Source organism: Antennarius striatus, chromosome 2 (assembly GCF_040054535.1).
Source record: "Antennarius striatus isolate MH-2024 chromosome 2, ASM4005453v1, whole genome shotgun sequence".
Lineage (NCBI taxonomy): Eukaryota > Metazoa > Chordata > Actinopteri > Lophiiformes > Antennariidae > Antennarius > Antennarius striatus.
This window is the reverse complement of record NC_090777.1, coordinates 6717917-6738710: the sequence shown is the minus strand read 5'-3', so window position 1 is coordinate 6738710 and position 20794 is coordinate 6717917. Positions and strand designations below refer to the sequence as shown.

At 43.4% G+C, this 20794-nt stretch overlaps 1 protein-coding gene across 2 annotated transcripts in view; it reads right to left on the bottom strand.

The window, feature by feature from the left end:
• Nucleotides 1-20794, bottom strand: part of dennd2da (DENN/MADD domain containing 2Da) — a 97712-nt gene that overhangs the window by 48013 nt on the left and 28905 nt on the right. For both annotated transcript variants that reach the window (XM_068326507.1, XM_068326498.1), the window contains exons 2-5: nucleotides 12235-12327; nucleotides 5257-5429; nucleotides 5067-5179; nucleotides 4895-4964 (exon numbers count right to left, since the gene is read on the bottom strand). In XM_068326507.1, coding sequence (XP_068182608.1) covers nucleotides 4895-4964; nucleotides 5067-5179; nucleotides 5257-5429; nucleotides 12235-12327 — 449 coding nt within the window. The remainder of the gene's footprint in view (nucleotides 1-4894; nucleotides 4965-5066; nucleotides 5180-5256; nucleotides 5430-12234; nucleotides 12328-20794) is intronic.

The following is a 20794-nucleotide window of genomic DNA, read 5'->3' as shown; positions in this document are numbered from 1 at the left end:
GTTCAGAGATGGCATCTCCACTTTGAGGTGGATGGTTTCTTTCACTCCTCTCTCAAACTGTCATCATCTGTCATCCCTGTCCAGTTCATGTGTTCCAGGTACCACTCAGAAAAACAAAATTCCACAATATAGCCACAAACTATTTGTCTAAATATTTACAGTAATTTAAACATTTATGAACCCTCCCCGTACTGATATAAACAACCTTCTATCATTATTACTTTTTCCTACACTCTTACAGACTGTTTAAAGCACTTTTATGTCTCACAGAAGTGCGCTGCATTCTGAGACTCACGGAATGCAGCGCACTTCCCGATAACGTTAGCTAATAGAATGCATATATAGTATTACATGATTACCTACTAAAAATCCGCAATGAGGTGAAGCCGCTCATGTTGATGCGCAAATGCGAGAGGGATTGTAATATATCTCCCCACTTATATATTTGAATAAGCTCACTTGAAAACCTCCCACTGTCATGCTTCAACTCCACCCACTACCTGTCAATCAAGCACCCGACCAATCAAGCGTCCAACCAATCACAGGCACATCTGCCAGAAGGAATCACGTGAACAATATAGCGTAAGGCATTGGGCAGCAAGGCTTTTTGTTGTGGTTACGCCTATCGTCCATACGACAACACAGATATCTGGGATGAAAACACTGGAAAAAGTGAAGTTTTTTGAAAACGCCAGGTCTGTGTTGTCGTCTGGATGCTTGCTGTAACCAAAATTTTTTCTATCAGGGGGGCGTCTGTCTGCGAAGAAAACCACTGTGGCGTTCGTGTGTGTGAGCCTTGTCTACCTGTACACACAGAATGAACGGAGTTAAAACCTGCTTTTTTCTGATGTATAACAGCTCCACCTTGAAGACGTGTTGATAAACATACTTGACAGTTGGATATTTGTTCATCTATTACTTCTTTCTGACTCATAAAGTTTATATATTTATTCATTCATTCATTCACATTCCTCGCTGACGCCAGTTCTGGTTCAGACAGGGATGTGCTGCCTGCTGTTGGGAGAACTCTGTGATTGAGGTCGTCCTCCAGGAGGACAACATGAATTTCCACACGTCCCGGTCCCATTCTCAGAATCTTTCTGCTTATAAACTTGTTGATCAACGCACTTATGTGGCTAAGTGTGGACATGGTCTGATTCAGGTAGTGGTTCGGTTTGTGCTGCGAGTTTTGCCAGCGGTATAAGGCGGATGTTTTCTGTGGCAGGTGACATATTGTCCAAAAAAAAAAATCACATAAGACCTGCCACACATGCAAGCAAAAAATGTTTTTAAATAAAAACCAATGATATGACCCAAGCAAAATCACTGGCAATACTTCAATGTTGCAAAAGCACAATCATTGTCCATACCCCAAACCCAACCACCATTCCCTCAGTGTACATGTTTACTGTATTTTCATTTTCATTTTTGTCATATCCAAATGATAATTTTCCATACTGCCAGTGCGCGTGTGTGTGTGTGTGAGTGTGTATATTGTATACTGTATGTGTGCAAGTATTTTGAGGTAAACAAAAGTAATTTTCCTACGGGAATTATTTATAGATTTCTTTGATTTTTTACACACACACACACACACACAGACACAGACACACACACACACACACACACACAAAACACAACACACACACACACACACACACACACACACACACACACACACATGAAAAGCTTCAACGCTTAATGGGGCTTCATTTGCCCATCACTATATACACATGGATTTTGTAGGTTATGTAATTTTAAGATTGTTATAACTGCTCCAACAATTTTCATGTTTTTGAGCACAAAGTCCAAATAGCAGGAACAACACAGAAAACGGTAACAATTTCTGAGTGAAACTAATTGGTTAGCACAAACAGTTTGTCCACCAACGGTGGACAGACTGTATTTCCAGTCTGGAAATACAGTAAGCTCTCCATACCTGAAGCACTCGAAACTGCCAAACAGAGACTAACAGCTCTGGCTACCCGACTGAAGAGATACATCAAGGAGATAGAGGCCAGGAGAATAAACAACACATTCTCCACTCAACCAGCAAAGGTGTACTCCCAGTGGCAGGGAAATAATAGCAGCCGGTTAGACCCACCAAGAGCTGAGAGTGGAGAAATACTGGAAGGGCATATGGGAAAGAGAAGCATCACACACTGATGCCCAGTGGCTAGTTGACCTGAGGACTGACCACAGCAGCCTCCCAGAACAAGAACCAGTAACCATCTCAATGGCAGACATCCAAGAAAGAGTGTCAAAGATGAAGAGTTGGTCAGCACCGGGCCCGGATATGATCCATACATACTGGCTAAAGAAGCTGACAGCACTCCATGAGCATCTAGCAGCACAGATGAACCAGCTACTAAGGGATGGGGTGCACCCAGAATGGTTGACTGAAGGCAGGACAGTCCTGATCATGAAAGACCCACAGAAGGGATCCACCCCATCCAACTACCAGCCAATAACCTGTCTCTGTACAACATGGAAGCTCCTGTCGGGCATCATGGCGGCTAAGATGAGTAGGCACATGGATCAATATATGACCGTGGCACAGAAAGGAGTTGGTAGTAACACAAGGGGAGCCAAGCACCAGCTACTGGTGGACAGAGCAGTACACAGACACTGCAAGAACAGGCAGACCAACTTGTGCACCGCTTGGATAGACCACCAGAAAGTCTATGATTCAATGCCACACACATGGATGGTATTGAGAAGAGGCAAGAAGATCAGAACTGAAGGGGTTGACCCACCAAGGGGCAGGATAGAGGACATCAAGGACAGCTACAAATTCCTTGGAATCCCACAGGCTAATGGCAACCATGAGGAGGCTGCAAGGAAGTCATCCTCAGCCAAGTACCTCCAGAGAGTAAGGCAAGTCCTGGGATGTCAGGTGAATGGCAAGAACAAGGTCCAAGCTGTGGTATTCTTCTGAAATATCCAGTTTCAGTACAGTTCCTTGCGAAAGTATTGGTCCCCAAGAATTTTTTCACATTTTTCAACATTTCAGGCTTCAAGATATACTAAATTCAATAGCATTTTACCCATATCATTATACTACTACTAGAACCTAAATTGTTTCTACAAGGTAGGGGCTAGAAGCCACTGTTGGAGACTCACCAGGCCAGACAAAGCTTTTCCAGTTTTTTGTTGTCCAAAAGAGTATATGTGAAATGTCATTTAATGTTCTCAACTGGCAGAATGAACATATAATTCTTTATCCAAGTAAAATTGCATGGTTGTCAGGCAGACAGCACTGTACCATTCGGGCACACACAAGGAGACTCAAAGATAACTTCCTACCTCAGACCAAAGTACAGTATTTTCTGCACTATAAGGCGCACTGGACTATAAGGCGCACCCTCAATAATTTGTTTGTTTTATAATTTATTTCACATATAAGGCGCACCGGATTATAAGGCGCACACAATAAAAAATAATTTTTTTTTTATAAACTGCAGCGGCTGTAGTTGCGCAATCCGTCCACTAGATAGAGCCACGCTGCTCAGACAGTCATGATTGCATTCATGACTTCCTGACTACTTTTGAATGGCCCCTATTGTTATGTCAATAAGCCATTCTGAGCCTCATCAAGGAAACCTGATCACTTGATCACTTTGCCATCTTAGAAAGAAGTCAACACGCATATTAAAAAACCTGACATTAAAAACTGGTTAAATTCATTACGAGTGCAGTCAGTGCGAACAGAGCGGATTATTTCCTTATATTTAAGCGCCAACATTCGTCTTCGTTTATTAATTAAATATTGTTTCGATCGATCGGTAGTCCAGTCGGAGGTGAGATGCAGCTATTTGCTGCTGTGTGTCCTAAACAATTTTTAAACTGGTTTTTAATGTCAGGCCGCTAATTTACTGGCAAATATGACGCTGTTTTACTCCTAGAACTGACTTTAACCTCGGTGTCTCACCGCCGTGAATCTCACCGCCGTGAATCTCACCGCCGTGAATCTCACCACACGTCGCTGCAGACAGAATACACAAGCCTGAATGCGCCCCTCCGCCACCCGCCCAGAGCTATCAACTACATTTGTAAATTGCAGCACACCTTTGTCTAGCAGTGACTGCTCTTGAAATTTCAGAAAAGGCTGGAAGTTCAGCTTTGAGGGTCTTTCATTCACCTTTATGCCAGTTTCTCCATGTGTTTCCACAGACTAATAGAATGGACCGTCACTAGATTCCAGATGACAGCACAATAGGATTTTTAAGACAAATTCAGTTTCAAGTGGGTTATTTCTGACGCCAAATAGTTAGGAAATACTGAGATCAGTCAGTCAGTCAAACTTAATTAATAGAATTGTTGAAAGTTCCTTATGTTTTGCTATGTAATCACCGGTGCTCCTACAGTCTGCTCTACCGTCTGAGAGCAGCTCAGTCAGAGCCGGGACTTCGGTGACGCCCCTTGACTACCGTTGTTAGGGGGCGTAGGGCCGAGTGCCTTGTGAGGGTGCTCCTCTGGTGGCGGAGTGTGGCATGACTGGCAGCCAGACTGCTGGCTTTTTTTCAGCAATCATGTTTTTGACCAATATTAATATGAATATTAATCCATATATAAGGCGCACCGGATTATAAGGCGCACTACGGGTTTATGAGAAAATGTTAGGCTTTTAGGTGCGCCTTATAGTGCGCAAAATACGGTACTCTTGAAGCATGTTCTGCACCTGCAATATTGCTAACTTGCAAATTGTTCTACATGTCTACATGTATTTCGTAGTTATAATTTGAGGCCTATATTTTCTTACTTTTTTATGACTTTATCATGTGAAACAATAATTTCTTGCCAGTAACCGCTCTATGTAATTATAGCTGAAATGACATGAGAAAATTGCATCTACAGATGACACACAAAAGACACCTTCAATCAACAAAATTACCAGCAACCTCCTGCAGTATCCATTTCTTCTGCTGCCATCAATCTCAGTCAGAACAAAGGAGAAAGTTTCACTGGAAAAGAAATAAAAATAGGGACACATCCTCACTGACAAGGATGTCCATCATAGATACAAGGATGATGAAATAAGTCATTTCACAGAAAAACAGTTTTACCTGGGGTAGTGTGTCAAAGGAGTCCAGTTTATGCCATCAGGGAAACAAAAGAGAGTGATTGCCTTTAGTGTTATTTCCTCTTTCTCTTTTTGGAATCTCACCATCCCATCTCTCTGAAACACACATTATTGTCAGCTTTTCCTTTTTTTTTTACATATAATATTTATTTGCAGTTCACCGTTTAACTGACCTTGGGAAACTGGTAGGTGATCTCAGGTTCATAACTGCTGCTTTCCTCCGCTTTTTTCAGGCTTACCACCACCAGATATTCAAAGAAGTACTGACCACTGACATAGCGTGGCTGCCTGGATGGCTTGTCTGGCACCAAACCCTCAGCTTCTATTGGCTCAGGGCCTTTGACTCCTATGCAGCAAAACAGAAATACAGTATAATGCAATTTAACATGAATGTTTACTTACTTGTTTCCAAAAGGAAAGACTTGAAGGATTTTTTTGATTAGATTCTAAATTAAATAAGTAAAGCATGTCTACTTAATTACATTTTTGGCAATCGAGAGTGTTTTGGAGGATAGAGTGGATATCAACTTATTAGGGGATTGATAGTTAAGTTCCTAACACACATCATTAAATCAAGGTCCCAATAGTCAGATAATGAATTCCACTTAGCTCACAGTGGCATTTCCAATAATGTGTGAATGTTTATGCATTCTGAGGTTATAATTTTTCTTGGCACTGGCATTGAACAAGTGGAGCAAAATATAATCGATAACTCTCATAGCAGCCAGTGCTGGCACTAGCCTAAATACTACAAGAGTTTCCAGCAATGTGTTGGAAGCAATAAGAAGGCAATGTTGTGCAAACTGAAGTTTTTCATGCCCAAAAACTAAATCTACTGTCAGGGGGCAAGTTCCATGAAATTCAATAGCAGAGGACCCACACTGCTTCCAACAGCAGAATGTGCCATGCAACTGCCCATCTTCCTGGTCATTGGATGAACACAGTAGTGCTCTGCACTCTGCTCTTCCAACTCATTTGCTGCCAGTGCTATGGACCAATTGATTTACTTCTGTAAACTTTCTCCAAAGCTACGGACAATTATTTGTGTTTTATTTCTGTTCTTGACCAATGGCAAGATGTTTCGCTGGCCTGGTGCGTGCTGACATTCGCACACTTTGTTGTATCATAAGATAGAGAGATAGATATATACTTTATTAATCCCGGAGGAAATTGCACAAATCTACTACTCAAGCAGTACATAATGAACAAACACTGGAAAAACACCAGGAGAAAAAGAAACACTGACACCACAGGACATACCACAAGACATACACTACACTACAGACACATGCAGCACCAACAGGACATATACTAAACTAAAACTAAAATATACACAGTATAAAATTAAGTAAAATAAATAACAAAAATAAAAAGTGCAATTGAAAATTAGCAGGAGGCCCACATAGTGGGTAGGGTACACCCTTTTTCCAAGCATGTCACTATCTAATATCACATTTTCACAACACCTTGGCACCACTACACTGCTCCTCCTGAGTCATTGTACCCCCTGATGACACGGGGCACGATGTAGGACCTCAGCCTCTCTGTGGAGGCGCTGTGTGACAGCAGTCTGCCGCTGAAGGTGCTTCTCTGCTGGGAAAAGGTGGTGTGCAGGGGGTGGCTGGTGTTGTTCATGATAGCCCTGACTTTGGACTTTCTGCTTTACAGAAGCTTCTCCACAGAGTCCAGGCTCAGCCCGACCACTGAGCCTGCTCTGCGGATGAGTCTGTTTAAATGGTCCATATCTCTTTATGACAGCACACTGGATACTACGGACTGATAGAACATGAGAAGGAGCTTAGGACAGATGTTGAAGGAGGCCAGCCTCCTCAGGAAGTACATTCTGCTCTGCCCCTTCTTGTACACACAGTCCGAGTTGAGTTACCAGTCCAGTCTTCTGTCTAGCTGCAGTCCCAGGTACTTATAGTTACCTACCACCTCCACCTCACTGCCCTCGATGATCACTGGCTGTGGAGAGGGGGGTGCCCGCCAGATATCCAGCACCATCTCCTTCGTCTTGGAGACGTTGAGCTGGAGCTGGTTCTGTTGGTACCACTCCACGAAGTCAGCCACCAATGCCCTGTACTCCCCTTCATCACCCTCCCGGATACATGCCACAATTGCAGTATCATCAGAGTACTTCTGTATGTGGCATGTATCCGAGTTGTGCTTGAAGTCCGATGTGTAGACGGTGAAGAGAATGGGGGAGAGCATGGTCCCTTGTGGCACCCCCTTGCTGTTGGTCACCATAGAGGACAAACAGTCCCCCATACGGATGTACTGGGGTCTGTCTGTTAGGTAGTCCTTGATCCAGCTCACGAGGTAGGGGCCCACAGCCATGGATATTAGTTTATCCTGCAGGAGCCGGGGCCGGATGGTGTTGAAGGCGCTCGGAAAGTTCATGAAGAGCACCCTGACACAGCCCCCGGCGTCCAGGTAGGAGATCACATGATGGAGGAGGTACAAGACAGCATTGTCAACCCCAATGTTGGCCTGATAGTCGAACTGGAGAGGGTCCATTGCACCCTGCACCTGTGGACGCATGAGCTCCAGGACTAGTCCTTTAGGGTCTTCATTACATGGGAGGTAAGAGCGATGATCCCTTCCTGGGTACAGGGACAATGCAGGAGGTCTTCCACAGTGAAGGGACCCTCCCCAGCCGCAGACTGAGGTTGAACAATCGCTGCAGGGGGTCCCCTAGTTCTGGAGCACAGGCTCGGAGGAGTCTTGGGGAGACCTTATTCGGTCCAGCCGCTTTATAGGGAAGGACCCTCCACGCGTTGTCGTCACCAGGTCTGCAGTGATTACGGTCTCGGTCATGGTGGGAGAAGGAGGTTGTGGCGAGGTTGGAAGTCCAGTGGTTGAGGTGGGGCCATTGAGCTTCGCAGCTATTGTAGTGGGCTTGGGAGGAGTGGCAGAGGTGGAAGGAGAGGACGCACAGGAGGATGGAGTGGTCCACAGGGCGGAGAGAGGCCTGGGACGAGGAGCCGGGAGACTTGGGGGAGCTGAACTGATTGAAAAAGCTGTTTAGTTCATTCACTCGTTTACTGTTCCCCTTCATAGTGCTGCGCCCTTTCCCGTGTCCGGTGATGGTTCTCTTTCCATTCCAGACCTCCCTCATCTCCTCCTTGTTCCTGCTCCTGAACGCCAACTTCTTCCTGTTCAGGACAGCCTTGACTTCCTTGATTACCCACGGTTTGTAGTTGGGGTAACACCTGACTGTCCTAACAGGGGCCACAGTGTCCACACAGAAGTTCATGTAATCTGTAAAACACTGAGCTGCCCCCTCAATGTCCTCCCCACGCGAGCCCGCAACAACATCCACGTCAGTGGTCTGGAAGCAGTCCCTCAGTGTTTCCTCTGCTTCCGGGGACCACCTCCTGACTTGCCGTGTTGTTGCTGGTAGCAGTTTCAGCAGCGGAATGTACGTGGGCTGTAGGTACACTAAGTTATGGTCTGATGTACCTAGTGGGAGGAGAGGGGTGGCGTTGTATGCCTCGTTAGCGTTAGTGTAAAACAGATCGATGGTTCTGTTCTTCCATGTGGGCTAGTCTACACACTGAACCATTGTGGGGGAGATGAGTCCAAGGTGACGTGATCAAAGTCACTGATGATAATGACGAGTACCTCCAGGTGCCGGGTCCGAAGAGCAGAGGTGGTCACACAGATGGTCACACAGATGGAGGGACGTAGACGGCGAGGACAATGACGTGTGAAAATTCAAGTGCCAGGTAGTAGGGTCTGATGCTAACAGCTGTTAGCTCCAGATTGCGATTACACAGTGTCAATTTCACCGTCACATGTCCCGGATGGCACCATCTATTGATATAGATAATTAATCCACCTCCTTTCTTCTTACCGGCGGTGTTTGTGTCGCGGTCCGCTTGCACTGAGGAGAAGCTGGTTAGTCGACGTTAGCATCTGGCACGTCGCCAGTTAGCCTCGTCTCTTAGCCTCCACAACTTCTTTGTCTTCCTGTGATTCTTTATCCTCTCCTCCGTACATGGATCAGAAACATGATCAGAAGCATGATTTTCTTTAACAAGCTCCATCAGACTGTCCTGCAAGTCTTTGAAAAACATAATTGACATGTATAGACATCGTTGGCAGTTAGTGAGTTGTCAGGAGGACCCTCACCTGTATCAAGAAAGGAGTACTGGAAACTACTTTCACCGGAGGATCACCACTATAGTAACAAGCTGAGGCCCAGTTGATTGACATAGTGGGAAGGTGGCAGATGCTAGGGGACCCTCCTGGTAGGGTCAATTGGTCACCACTCTTTTTTGCGACAGTGAATTTTACCATAGCTAACTTTGAGATCCCCTTACCTACAAACACTAAGGGAAGAGGGGTACCCTCCACTACATATGGTCGGTACCAGTTAGTTGAAGTTCCTTTTGGGGTGTTCAATGCACTTGTAGATCCAATTCTGTGCACATGCACTATGTGCTCCTGTATCCTGTGATGAAATTATTTCCCCAGTAATGTGGATCTTAATTGTCTCATAACTCTATGTTCCCCAAGGGCCACGCCCTCTGCCCGAGTGTATCAGGTCTGGGTGTGTCTCCCAGCTGGAAGGCTGGAGATTGAGTGCGACAGGTGGAGGTGATTGGACAATCAGTAGAGCTGGAGACAGACAGCAGGCTGTGACGAGGAAACTGTGGGAAAGAATGTTGCATTGTCTGGGGACTGCAGAATTAAACCTTGTTCAAAGAAGGAAGAGGGAGCCGGTGAGCATTCAGAAATGTTGTGCATCTTTGCAGTGTTGTAGTGTGCTGTGGTTCCATCATGTAGTCAGCATTAAATCTAATGTATTGAAGGCATGTGATTAAAGTGCAGGGTTAAATGTCATTTGTTTAATATCATGTTGTTGAGAAGTTAAATTAAAAATGTGCATTTTAAAGGGGATTCAAGTTAAGAGTCATTTGATAACTGTGATGTTGCATTTATGGAAGTTACAAGCTGCCAAAATGTGTAAAGTTAAATGGTTAAAAGATGCCTTAAAATGTATTTAATTTGTTTGGGTGCTTTAAATGTGGGTATTTTCTACTTAATTTCAGGGTTAATTTCTAGAAGTTGAAATAGCTTGAAGTTAGTTTAAAAAACGTAAGTATTTGATTTTGTGGTATATTGTTTGACTGTGAGTTTTGAGTTACATATTTATATTTGTGTTTGAAGTTTTTTCACCTGTGTTACCTAATGACTTTCAAATAAAATAAAGAAAAGAAAGTGGATTCCTGGTCATTGAGTGAATTCCAGTCCAATCTTCTGGAACAAGTGCGGGAAACTGCAGTTCAAACCCTCACAAGAGTGAGAAGCACTTGACACCAAGTCATGCTTTTTTTGCGGCTCAAAAAATTTCTAAAAGCATACTGGGGGCAAAACTTTGTTATCATGCTTTACTGTGGAATCAGCTCCCTGATTTGGTTTGTGAGACACACACCATCCATCCATCCATTTCCTGAATTTACTCTGATGACCTGCTCTGAATGAAATCAGCGAGGGTTGTATAATTTGGACAGTAGCTGCTGACAGTAGCTGCTGACAGTCCGCGTGGGTTTATTGTCATTTATTGTGTAATAATCTAATTGTAACATGTATTTGTTACATATTTTGATGCATTTTTGTGCTTTATAAAACATTTATGACGGCACGATGGCGCAGTGGGTAGCGCTGTCGCCTCACAACACGGCGGACCCGGGTTCGAGTCCCGCTCTGTGCAGAGTTCGCATGCTCTCCCCATGTCTGCGTGGGTTCTCTCCGGGTTCTCCGGCTTCCTCCCACCTCCAAAAGCATGCGCTTCAGGTTGATTGGCCGGTCCCAAAAAAAAAAATTGCCCATAGGAGTGAGTGTGTGCGTGTTTGTATGTCTTTTGTATGTGGCTCCGCGGTGCACTGGCTTCGTGCCCAGAGTGTCCCCCGCCTCACGCCCTATGCCAGCTGGGATAGGCTCCGGCTCCCTGTGACCTGCTACAGCGGATACAGCAGCGGTACATGAAAATGAATGAATGGATGAATGAATGATACTAATGCGGGAAAAGGCTGACTCATAAAAATAAGTGGAGCTGAATAATGCAGTCAAGGTGGTAGCACATTTCTTCATGTTGGGGTAGTTCTGTTCTATAAGTTCCAGAACTGGGCATGACCTCTGTACTTCAGATGAATGTCGGCTTGTAGTGTCAAAAACTCATCTTCCACTGTAGAAGAGTTTAGTGAATCAAACTCAACATCTTCCCAAAAAGGATAGCACATGAATGTAGCCACTGGATCAAGCAAAACAAAAAAAGTCTTTGTCACACTCTGACAGACAAGTGTCAATATTCTTTGTGTAGTGAACACTGTTAATTCCAGGCCTTCCCTTCTGTGTGAAAGTTTCTGTTGTTTTAAGTGATCCAGCTTCCCCACCACTCATTTTTATAATTTTTCCTAAGTTTAAGCCAAACAACTAAGGTCTAAATATTGAAGGTAACTTGCTAGCTTTTTGTTGTTGTTGTTGTTGTTGTTGTTGTTTTAGCCGGCTTAGCAATATTATCTGCGCATAATTGGTGACCTAAGTTCAAGAAAAATTCAGATGTCATTTGACTGGTTGCCCTGTATGTCAATCAATCAATCAACCTTTACTTGTATAGCGCTTAATCACAACAGAAATTTCAAAGTGCTTTAACATACCTCTCTGACGTGTTCTTGTTCATACGTTCTTGTTTTATGTTCTCACTGTCATACTGCAAGCTTTCGCTTGGTCTCATGGACTATTACTCTCAAAACTGAGTTTTGTAGAAATGCCCAATTGCCTCCAATATATTGATATTGTAAGAAAGTAAAATTATTAAACATTCTGAATTGATAATAGGCCTTAAAAATTAGATACTTGTGAAAGTATCCATCCAGACTCCTTAAAAAGATTCTGAACCTTGGTCAAAAGCAGTTGGTAACACCTGACTCAATGTATGCTGACCACAGCTGTCTGCAGGATCTCATAATTTTTAAGATCCACAGGTTAGTGTGTTACATACCTGTCAAGAAACTCAGATGATCCTTAAAAGCAATGTGAACAAACATCCAGCACAAGGATTTTCATGAGGATGCAAAAATTACTATCAACAGACCACTAAGTAAAAAAATAATAATTTCATGTGATCATGTAATACTCACTATCTCCTTTGCCTCTGCGGAATGATGACCACATGGCACTAAACCTCTGGAGGGCTCCTTGTCGTCCGCATTCATCTTCACGTGATGGAATTGCTGCAAACAATGCAAAACCAGAAGCTGCTCAGTACTTGAACCTTCATACAGTGTTATCTTCTACTAGTTTAAAGGCTATGAATACAATATAAATTATATTAATGCATTCAGACTATTTTAAAAATAATAATTGGAGAAAAATAATAATTTCCCCCAGATCATGTAAGATTGTTTCTTCTTCTTCTATCCTCTATTGACATAGAGAAAATGCGTGTGGTGATGTGTCAACCACTGAAACATGCTACATTTCATTAATGATAGTAGAATGGTACGGAGCCCCAAAGGTGACATGGAGAAAAAAATAAAAAGACATGGAGTGGGAAAAAAAAATCCATCTTTGTCAGATCTCTCAAAACTTTTGCGAGATCCCGCAATAATTTTGCGAGATCTCACAAAGGTACAGGTAGTTCATTCATACTTCTGGGTCGTTTTTGGCTTTATGGAGAAAAAACAATGGAGGACACCCATCAATATGAGGGTTTATTGCGTTCTATTTTGACGTCGGCCTAAAATATAAGGGCATTTTGCGACATCTCGCAAAGATGGACCTTTTTTTTTTTCTCTCTCCTTGCCTTTTTTTTCTTCTCCATGTCACCTAAGGGGCTCCATAATATGGTACAAAGTAACTAGAAAATATTTTCTTTGGATGAAATGTCCATCCCTGGTTAACACTCACTTCTTCAGGAATGTCTCAAATATCCAGACTGCTCACACTGATTTAACATGCAGATTGAAAATTTAAAGTTGAAAATTTATACACAGTTTTCACTACTGACAGCTTCTCTTTTATGATGGAAATGCTGTGCAAGTTTAATCTGCATTTTTATGTCTACACTCAATGCATTATGCCACACAATTCTATTTTATCAGATTGATTGACTACAAAGAGCTCAACAGACAAAGGTGTATGGTCTGCAGTCCGTGGCACATGTGCATTTAATTTATGTACAACTATTTTGCAGAAGGTGCAAAAAAAAAGCACAAAATGCAAATAGGTCATATTTAGTCTCTTAATTCAGAAAGTCAGCCCATATTCCCTTTCCTCTTCTAACATGATTGTGCACCAGTATAAAAAAGCAATGACTACGAAGACATGGATGACAGAGTCTGGTGTGGATGTACTTGACTGGCCTGCACAGAGTCCTGACATCAACCCAATAGAACCCTTTTGGGATTAGAGCACATGCTGATAGACAGGCCTGCTCATCCGAGAATAGTGCAAGACCTCACAAATGTGCTTCTGGGAGAATGGTCAGAAATTCCCATAAACACACTCCTTAACCTTGTGGACAGCCTTCCCAGAAGAGTTGAAGCTGTTATAGCAAAAGGTGGACCGACATCATATGGAACCCTATGGATTAGGAATGGGATGCCACGAACATTCATATGAGAGTCAAGGCAGGTGTGTGAATACTTTTGAATATAGATTTAAGAAATAACATCAGAACATGCCTCTCCCTTACCCAAAATGCAAAGAAACAAAGTAGACTCATTAATTGCAGAGGATGCAGAGAAGGCTTTCCATCGAACAAAATGGTCCTACTTGTTTAGGCAGTAGTCCCCAAACTACAGCCCGCAGAGTGGAAACGGCCCGCCTCCACAATTGGCATGGCTCCCTGAAAAATAGAAAAATGCCCCTCTTTCCCTCCAAAAACTCCTAGAGTCACTCGGTCAAATACAACGGAATAATGGCTAAAAGGTTTGGTAAAAGAAAATTTGATTCAGAATGGAGGGTATTTAACCTGCAGTGGATTATTTTTTTGTTCAGTTCAAAGAAAAGGCTGTTTGTCTCTTCTGTGAAGAGACAGAGGTGGTATTCAAAGAATACAATCAGCAACAACACTGACTCCCATCACAAAGATAAGTATGATAGCTTGCAAGGACAAATGCAAGCAGACAAACTCTAAAAGCTAAAAAGTGGAAGGTGACTTGGGGCAGTAGTGGCACAGCGGTAGAGCAGAAGTCTTCAGACCAGACATCGCCCAGACATTGGCGGTTCGAATCCCACTCCCGCCAGACATCCTCGGAGAGAGAGCTGACAGTGGGAGGTGCCAGCTCACCTCCAGGCCACTGCCGAGGCGCCCTTGAGCGAGGCACCCTTGAGCAACGCGCCGTCCCCCCCACAAGCTGCTCATTTGAGGCGCACCCCAAAGTCGCGACCCTTCACTCTGCCTCCCCATGTACTAACAATTGTACTAACCGCATGCCTACAGGCCCCTAGTGTGTGTTGTGTTTGTTCAGGGGCCTATACACAACTTTGAATGCATGGTTTGATACATATACGCATGTAAAAAAAAAAAGAGTGTAAAGATAATTTCCCCGTAGGGGATCAATAAAGTTGACTTTCTTTCTTCTTCTTTTCTTCTAGTGGCTCAGTGGTAGAGCAGACGTCTTGAAGACCACACATCGCCCAGCCATTGGTGGTTCAATTCCCACCAAGACATCCTACGGAGTGTGAGCTGATGGTGGGAGGTGTCAGATTTTAGCCTCACTCCACTGGCTGCCCATACATTTTAGAATCCATTTTAAAATTATTTTATTTAATTTTAAATCCCTGAATGCTCTTGCCCCACCTTACCTCTCTGAGCTTCTACACCCATATGTACCTGCTTGCTCTCTCAGGTCAGCTGATCAGCTTCTCCTGAATGTGCCTAAAACCAAACGGAAGCTCAGAGGGGACCGTGCCTTTGCTGTTGTGGCGCCTAAATTGTGGAATAATCTGCCTCAGCAAATCAGACAGGCCTCTTCTCTGTCTGTTTTTAAATCTCGTGTGAAGACCTACCTCTTCTCCTTGGCTTTTAACATCTCGATAGACACTAGATTTTATTCTATCTTCTTATTTTATCTTATTTTTTATTGCTCTGATTATATGCTTTTGCTTTCATCCATATTTTATATTTTTAATTTGATTAATTTTACTTATAATATTTGAGCCATTTTGTCTTTTATCTATAATGTTTGTACTTTTTTATTTATTCGCCTTGTACAGCACTTTGGTCGACTGCGGTTGTGGTAAAGTGCTCAACAAATAAAGATTGGATTGGATTGGATTGGAAAGACACAGAAAAAAATAATTCATGTTTTTGTTACTTTTAGATTAGATTACTGCAATTCCCTATCATCAGGCTTTACAAGCTCCTCCATTAGGATTTTAACTAGCTTAGAATGCAGCTGCCCACTTACTTATTCGAACTGGGAGGAGAGAGCACATCTCTCCTGTCCTGGCATCCTTACATTGGCTCCCAATAAAATCTAGAATAAAATTCAAGCTCCACATGATCATGTATACGGCTATTCACTGTGAGACTCTGTCTTACATTGAATATCTTATTGAACTGTATCACCCTCCCAGGGCTCTTCACTCTGAGGATGCAGAATTTTTGGTAACCTGCAAGGTCTTTAAGAGTAGAACTAGAAGCAGACGCTTTAGCTATCTGGCTCCTCTACTCTGGAATGATCTCCCAGCTTTGGTCTGGGAGGATGATACCCTAAGCATATTTAGAGTAGACTCAAAATGTTCCTCTTTGATAAAGCTGAAATGATAAAGATGCTGTTAGATAAGCTGCTTTAGGCCTAGACTGCTGGGGTACTTTCTCTGTTACTTTAGTTAAAAGGAGTTAGGTTTGATTCCAATAATTACCTAGGTGCTTCTGTTATCTCTCTTTCTTTGCTGTTTTTGCTAAAACTCTGTTGACCCTTTACATTCATGCAAGACACTGCCACTGTCTATGTGCTTCTGCTTAACTTCTGCACCACCACTGCTGTTCTGCATAGGCCCGAGCCCCCTCAGTCAGATCATAACTTACAGTTGATACGTACACCGATTCTGAAGAGGGGCAACAATCAGCCACCTCCTCTACACGGTTGACATCAAGCAGTACCCCAGGAATGAGCGAGAAATTGACTCACTGATCCACACCACCAGGATCTACAGCAATGACATAGGGATGTCATATGGAATAGACAAATGTGGCTGATCAGATGATCAGAACTGGAGGGGTTGACCTACCAGGGGGCAGGACAGGAGACATCCAGGACAGCTACAAATATCTTGGACTCCCACAGGCTAATGGCAATCATGAGGATGCCACAAGGAAGTCAACCACAGCCAAATATCCCCAGAGAGTAAGGCAAGCCCTGAGAAGTCAGATGAATGGAAAGAACAAGGTCTGAGCCATCAACATGCACACACTGACAGCCATCAGTGACCAGCTATGATCATAGGCTGGCCAAAGGATGAGACAGAAGCCACAGATATCAAGACTAGAAAGCTCCTGACCTGCATGGAGTGTTTTACCCCAAGTCCAGCAACATGAGGCTGTACACTAAGCGGAAAGAGGGACGCCGAGGTCTAGTGAGCATCAGCGCCATGTCTAGGATAAAACATAAAAACTCCAAGAGTACATCAGGATGAAGGCTCAAAAAGATTAACTGCTGAGTGAGTGCCTCAGACAGCAGAAGCCTGATGAGAGGAGACGTCGATGAGAGGAGACGTCGACAACAGGGAGGAACAAACCTCTACACGGCATGTACCACCATGGCCAATATTAAAAAGACCTACCAATGGCTAGACAAAGCTGGATTGACAGACAGCACAGAGGCACTGATAATGGCAGCACGAGAACAGGCCCGAAGTACAAGAGTAGTAGAGGCCAATATCAACCACAGTAGATCTGACCAAAAGTGCAGGCTATGTTAAGAAGTCCCAGAGACAGTGAAGAATGTGGTAGCAGGGTATAAGATGCAAGCAGGGTCAGAATACATGGAGAAGCACTACAAAATAGTGTACAGAAGGATCTGCAGCCAGTATGGATTAGAAGTACTCAAATCTCAATTGTATATACCAGTAGTCCCCAACCCCCGGGCCACGGATGGCTATCGGTCCTTGGGTCATTTGGTACCAGGCCACACAGAAATAAAAAATAATTTACATAGTGAAGTAGACAGCATGAGTGAGAGTAACCACAGTTGCAAAAATAGTTGCTGTTTCATTCAATTAAAAACTTCCCTAGAACCAAAGGAAGACAAATGCTGACACCAAAGTGTGAACTAGGCAAAAATCTATTCTTTTTGTTGAAGGTTAAAATGGAAGTCTGGTAATTATAACTCTTTTAACCATTTGACAGATATCGACATGACAGATCAAAGGACAGACCACAATCCTATATGCCCCAACTGACTTTGTGGGTTGATAATCAGTCATGTCAGTATTCATCACATGTACAATGAGAGCATACTTTCTGTTTGTTTAGTCAAACACAATCCCAGAGTTCTAGTCTACATATACTAGCGGGAACCTGTGGAAATTCCACGATAAAACAATAATATCAGACTTCATACCAAACATCAAAACAAATGTATTGATATTATAAACCAAGCACAACCAGTGTAGTCAAAAATCAGTGTGGTGACGTAAAAACTTTTTGATGGCAAATCATGGATTGCGCTGAGCGGGCATTGCGAAGCCATAGATGAATGTGAGCAGGCTAACTGGAGAAAGAAAGGAAAAGGCACCTGTCAAAAGAGCAAGTGGAAAAGAAATTTTAGAGAATAGTTCTGTTAGCTGACTACATGAACAGAACTGTATGTAGTTACTTAAAGACCATTTAAGTAACTAAACGGTCTTTAATGCTCCGAAGGAGCATTCTGAATACTACATCAATTGTCCCATTCCAAACGGAAACCATAGCTGGACAGACTGTTCGTTCTAGCCAGTTAGTTTCACTCTGAATTTGTTGAGTTTAATGTGTAATTCCTGCTGTGTAGACACTCTGCTCAAAAACATGAACATTGTTAGAACAGTTATGACACTCTAAAATTATGTTAATTGGGAAGTCCATGTATAGTTATTTCTTCTCCTAAGTTAGCAGATACCTTATGCTACATTGTTGATGTGATTCCTTCTAGGAGAGGCGCCGTGATTGGTTGGGCGCTGTGATTGGTTGGCTGCGCCATTGACGGGTTGTGGGTGGACTTGGTGACAGCGTGAGACTTTTTGAATTGAGCTTATTCAAATATAAAGGTAGGGAGATTGCCTTGTAGTCCAGTAACATGTTCAGAGAACTAAGGACTTTTCTTTATCACAAGCACATATATGCCTGAAGAATATCAACCCTCTTCAGGTTGGTTGAGAGTCTTTGCCCCAAGTGGAGGAGTTTAAGTATCTTGGGGTCTTGTTCACAAGTGAGGGAAGGATGGAACGTGAGATTGACAGACGTATCGGTGCAGCTTCTGCAGTGATACAGTCACTGTATAGGTCTGTCGTGGTGAAGACAGACCTGAGTCATAGAATGAAGCTCTCGATTTACCGGTCAATCTACGTTCCTACTCTCACCTATGGTCATGAGCTTTGGGTCATGACCGAAAGGCAAGATCCCGGATACAAGCGGCTGAAACAAGTTTCCTCCATAGAGTGGCTGGGTGCTCTCTTAGAGATAGGGTGAGGAGCTCAGTCACCAGAGAGGAGCTCGGAACTGCAGTGGCTCGGGCATCTGTTCCAGATGCCTACTGGACGTCTCCCTGGGGAGATCTTCCGGGCATATTCTACCAGGAGGAGACCTCAGGGAAGAGGATACGCTGGAGGGACTACGTCTCTTAGCTGGCCTTCGAATGCCTCGGTATCCACCCCGGAGTAGCTGGAGGAGGTGTCTGGGAAGAGGGAAGTATGGGCATCTCTCCTGAGACTGTGTTGGGTTTCAAGCAAACTGCTGTAATCAAACTGTATGAATCATATTCTTTTGATGACTTTGATATTACATTTGTTTTCATGTTTCTGCAGTAGAACACACCTTCTAAATGTATAAAAGGAGATAGTAAATTCTTATTCTTTGCACTTACTGATGCACTTGCTTGATGCCATGATCAATGTGTAACTGCCTGAAAGCTTTCATAATAAATTTTGGATTGTCTTCCCTTGAACTGGTGTTTTCTCCTTCCTTAATAAACGAACATAATGAATACGCAAAGAGCTCTGCAAGGCTGCACCTCTTCAATTGGTGACCCCGACGTGATCTTCGTGATCGGCGGATGTGATCCGACGTGATCGAGAGCGGGAGGATTTGGAACCCGACTGACGACGTCTAGTGGTATCTGAACTCCAACGATACCAAACCTGAAAAGGTAAGAGGAATTTCCTCTATATGGAGTTTAGAACTACTAGTGTTGTCATCTCCTAAATTTACACATCCAGTACAAAGAAGAGAGTCGGCCTGTGATCGATACTATTGTGATATTTCGGGATTTCATCGACTGTGTTTCAATAGTTAAGAATTTCATCGACTGTGTTTCGATAGTTCTGGATTTCATTGACTGTGTTCCGATAGTTCGGGAGTTCATCGTCTGTGCTTCAATATTTCGGGAGTTCATTAACAACATTGAGTTTATTTTGAAGTGTGAATTGAGTCATTGTTGTGACAGTGGATGGTGAATTTGACAGAGAAAAGGAGTGGTTTGACTTGGACAAAGATGTTGAGAAGTTGGGAGATAGTGGATAGTGGTCATTGATGAAAAAAGGCGAGAGAGTTGAGAAATTGTGTGAAAGAATGTGTGAGGATGGGTTGGATGCCGCCTTTAAGCCAAAAGAAGTCACAGATTAGTCTGATGAATTGTTTGGAAAGTGCGTGCATCAAAAAGATTGCGTAATTAAGGATGGAAAAGCATAGCAAGCGTTGACTGCGGGTAGAAGGCAGGCAGGATTACTGCGGAGATTAGAAGGTGTGCGTTGTGATGCAAGATGTTGTGCTATGGGTTGTTCAGTCAAGATGCAGACAAAGAAAAAAGAGTCTCGACCAGAAAAGTTGTGAATGTGTGTGAAAGTGGAATGAATGAGTCTGCAGCCAAAACTGAACAAATGACTGATGTGAAAGATCGTTTCAATTGTGACGCTGAGAAGGGAAAGCCTCCATCTACCATAAATTATCATCCAATTTATCCTGATCTCCCGGAAATCGGATTCATGAAATATCCTCCTCCTTATCTTCTTCTTTTCCTTTCGGCTTTTCCCTTCAGGGGTCGCCACAGCGAATCAATTTCCTCCATCTAGCCCTGTCCTTTGAATCCTCTTCTCTCACACCAACTACCTTCATGTCTTCCCTCATTACATCCATAAACCTCCTCTTTGGTCTTCCTCTAGGCCTCCTGCCTGGCAGTTCAAAACTCAGCATCCTTCTACCAATATATTCACTATCTCTCCTCTGGACATGTCCAAACCATCTCAGTCTGGCCTCTCTGACTTTATCTCCAAGACCTCTAACATGTGCTGTCCCTCTGATGTACTCATTCCTGATCCTATCCTTCCTGGTCACTCCCAGAGAGAACCTCAGCATCTTCATCTCTGCTACCTCTAGCTCTGTCTCCTGTCTTTTCTTCAGTGACACTGTCTCTAGACCAAACAACATCGCTGGTCTCACCACAGTTTTGTACACCCTTCCCTTCATTTTAGCTGAAACTCTTCTATCACACATCACAC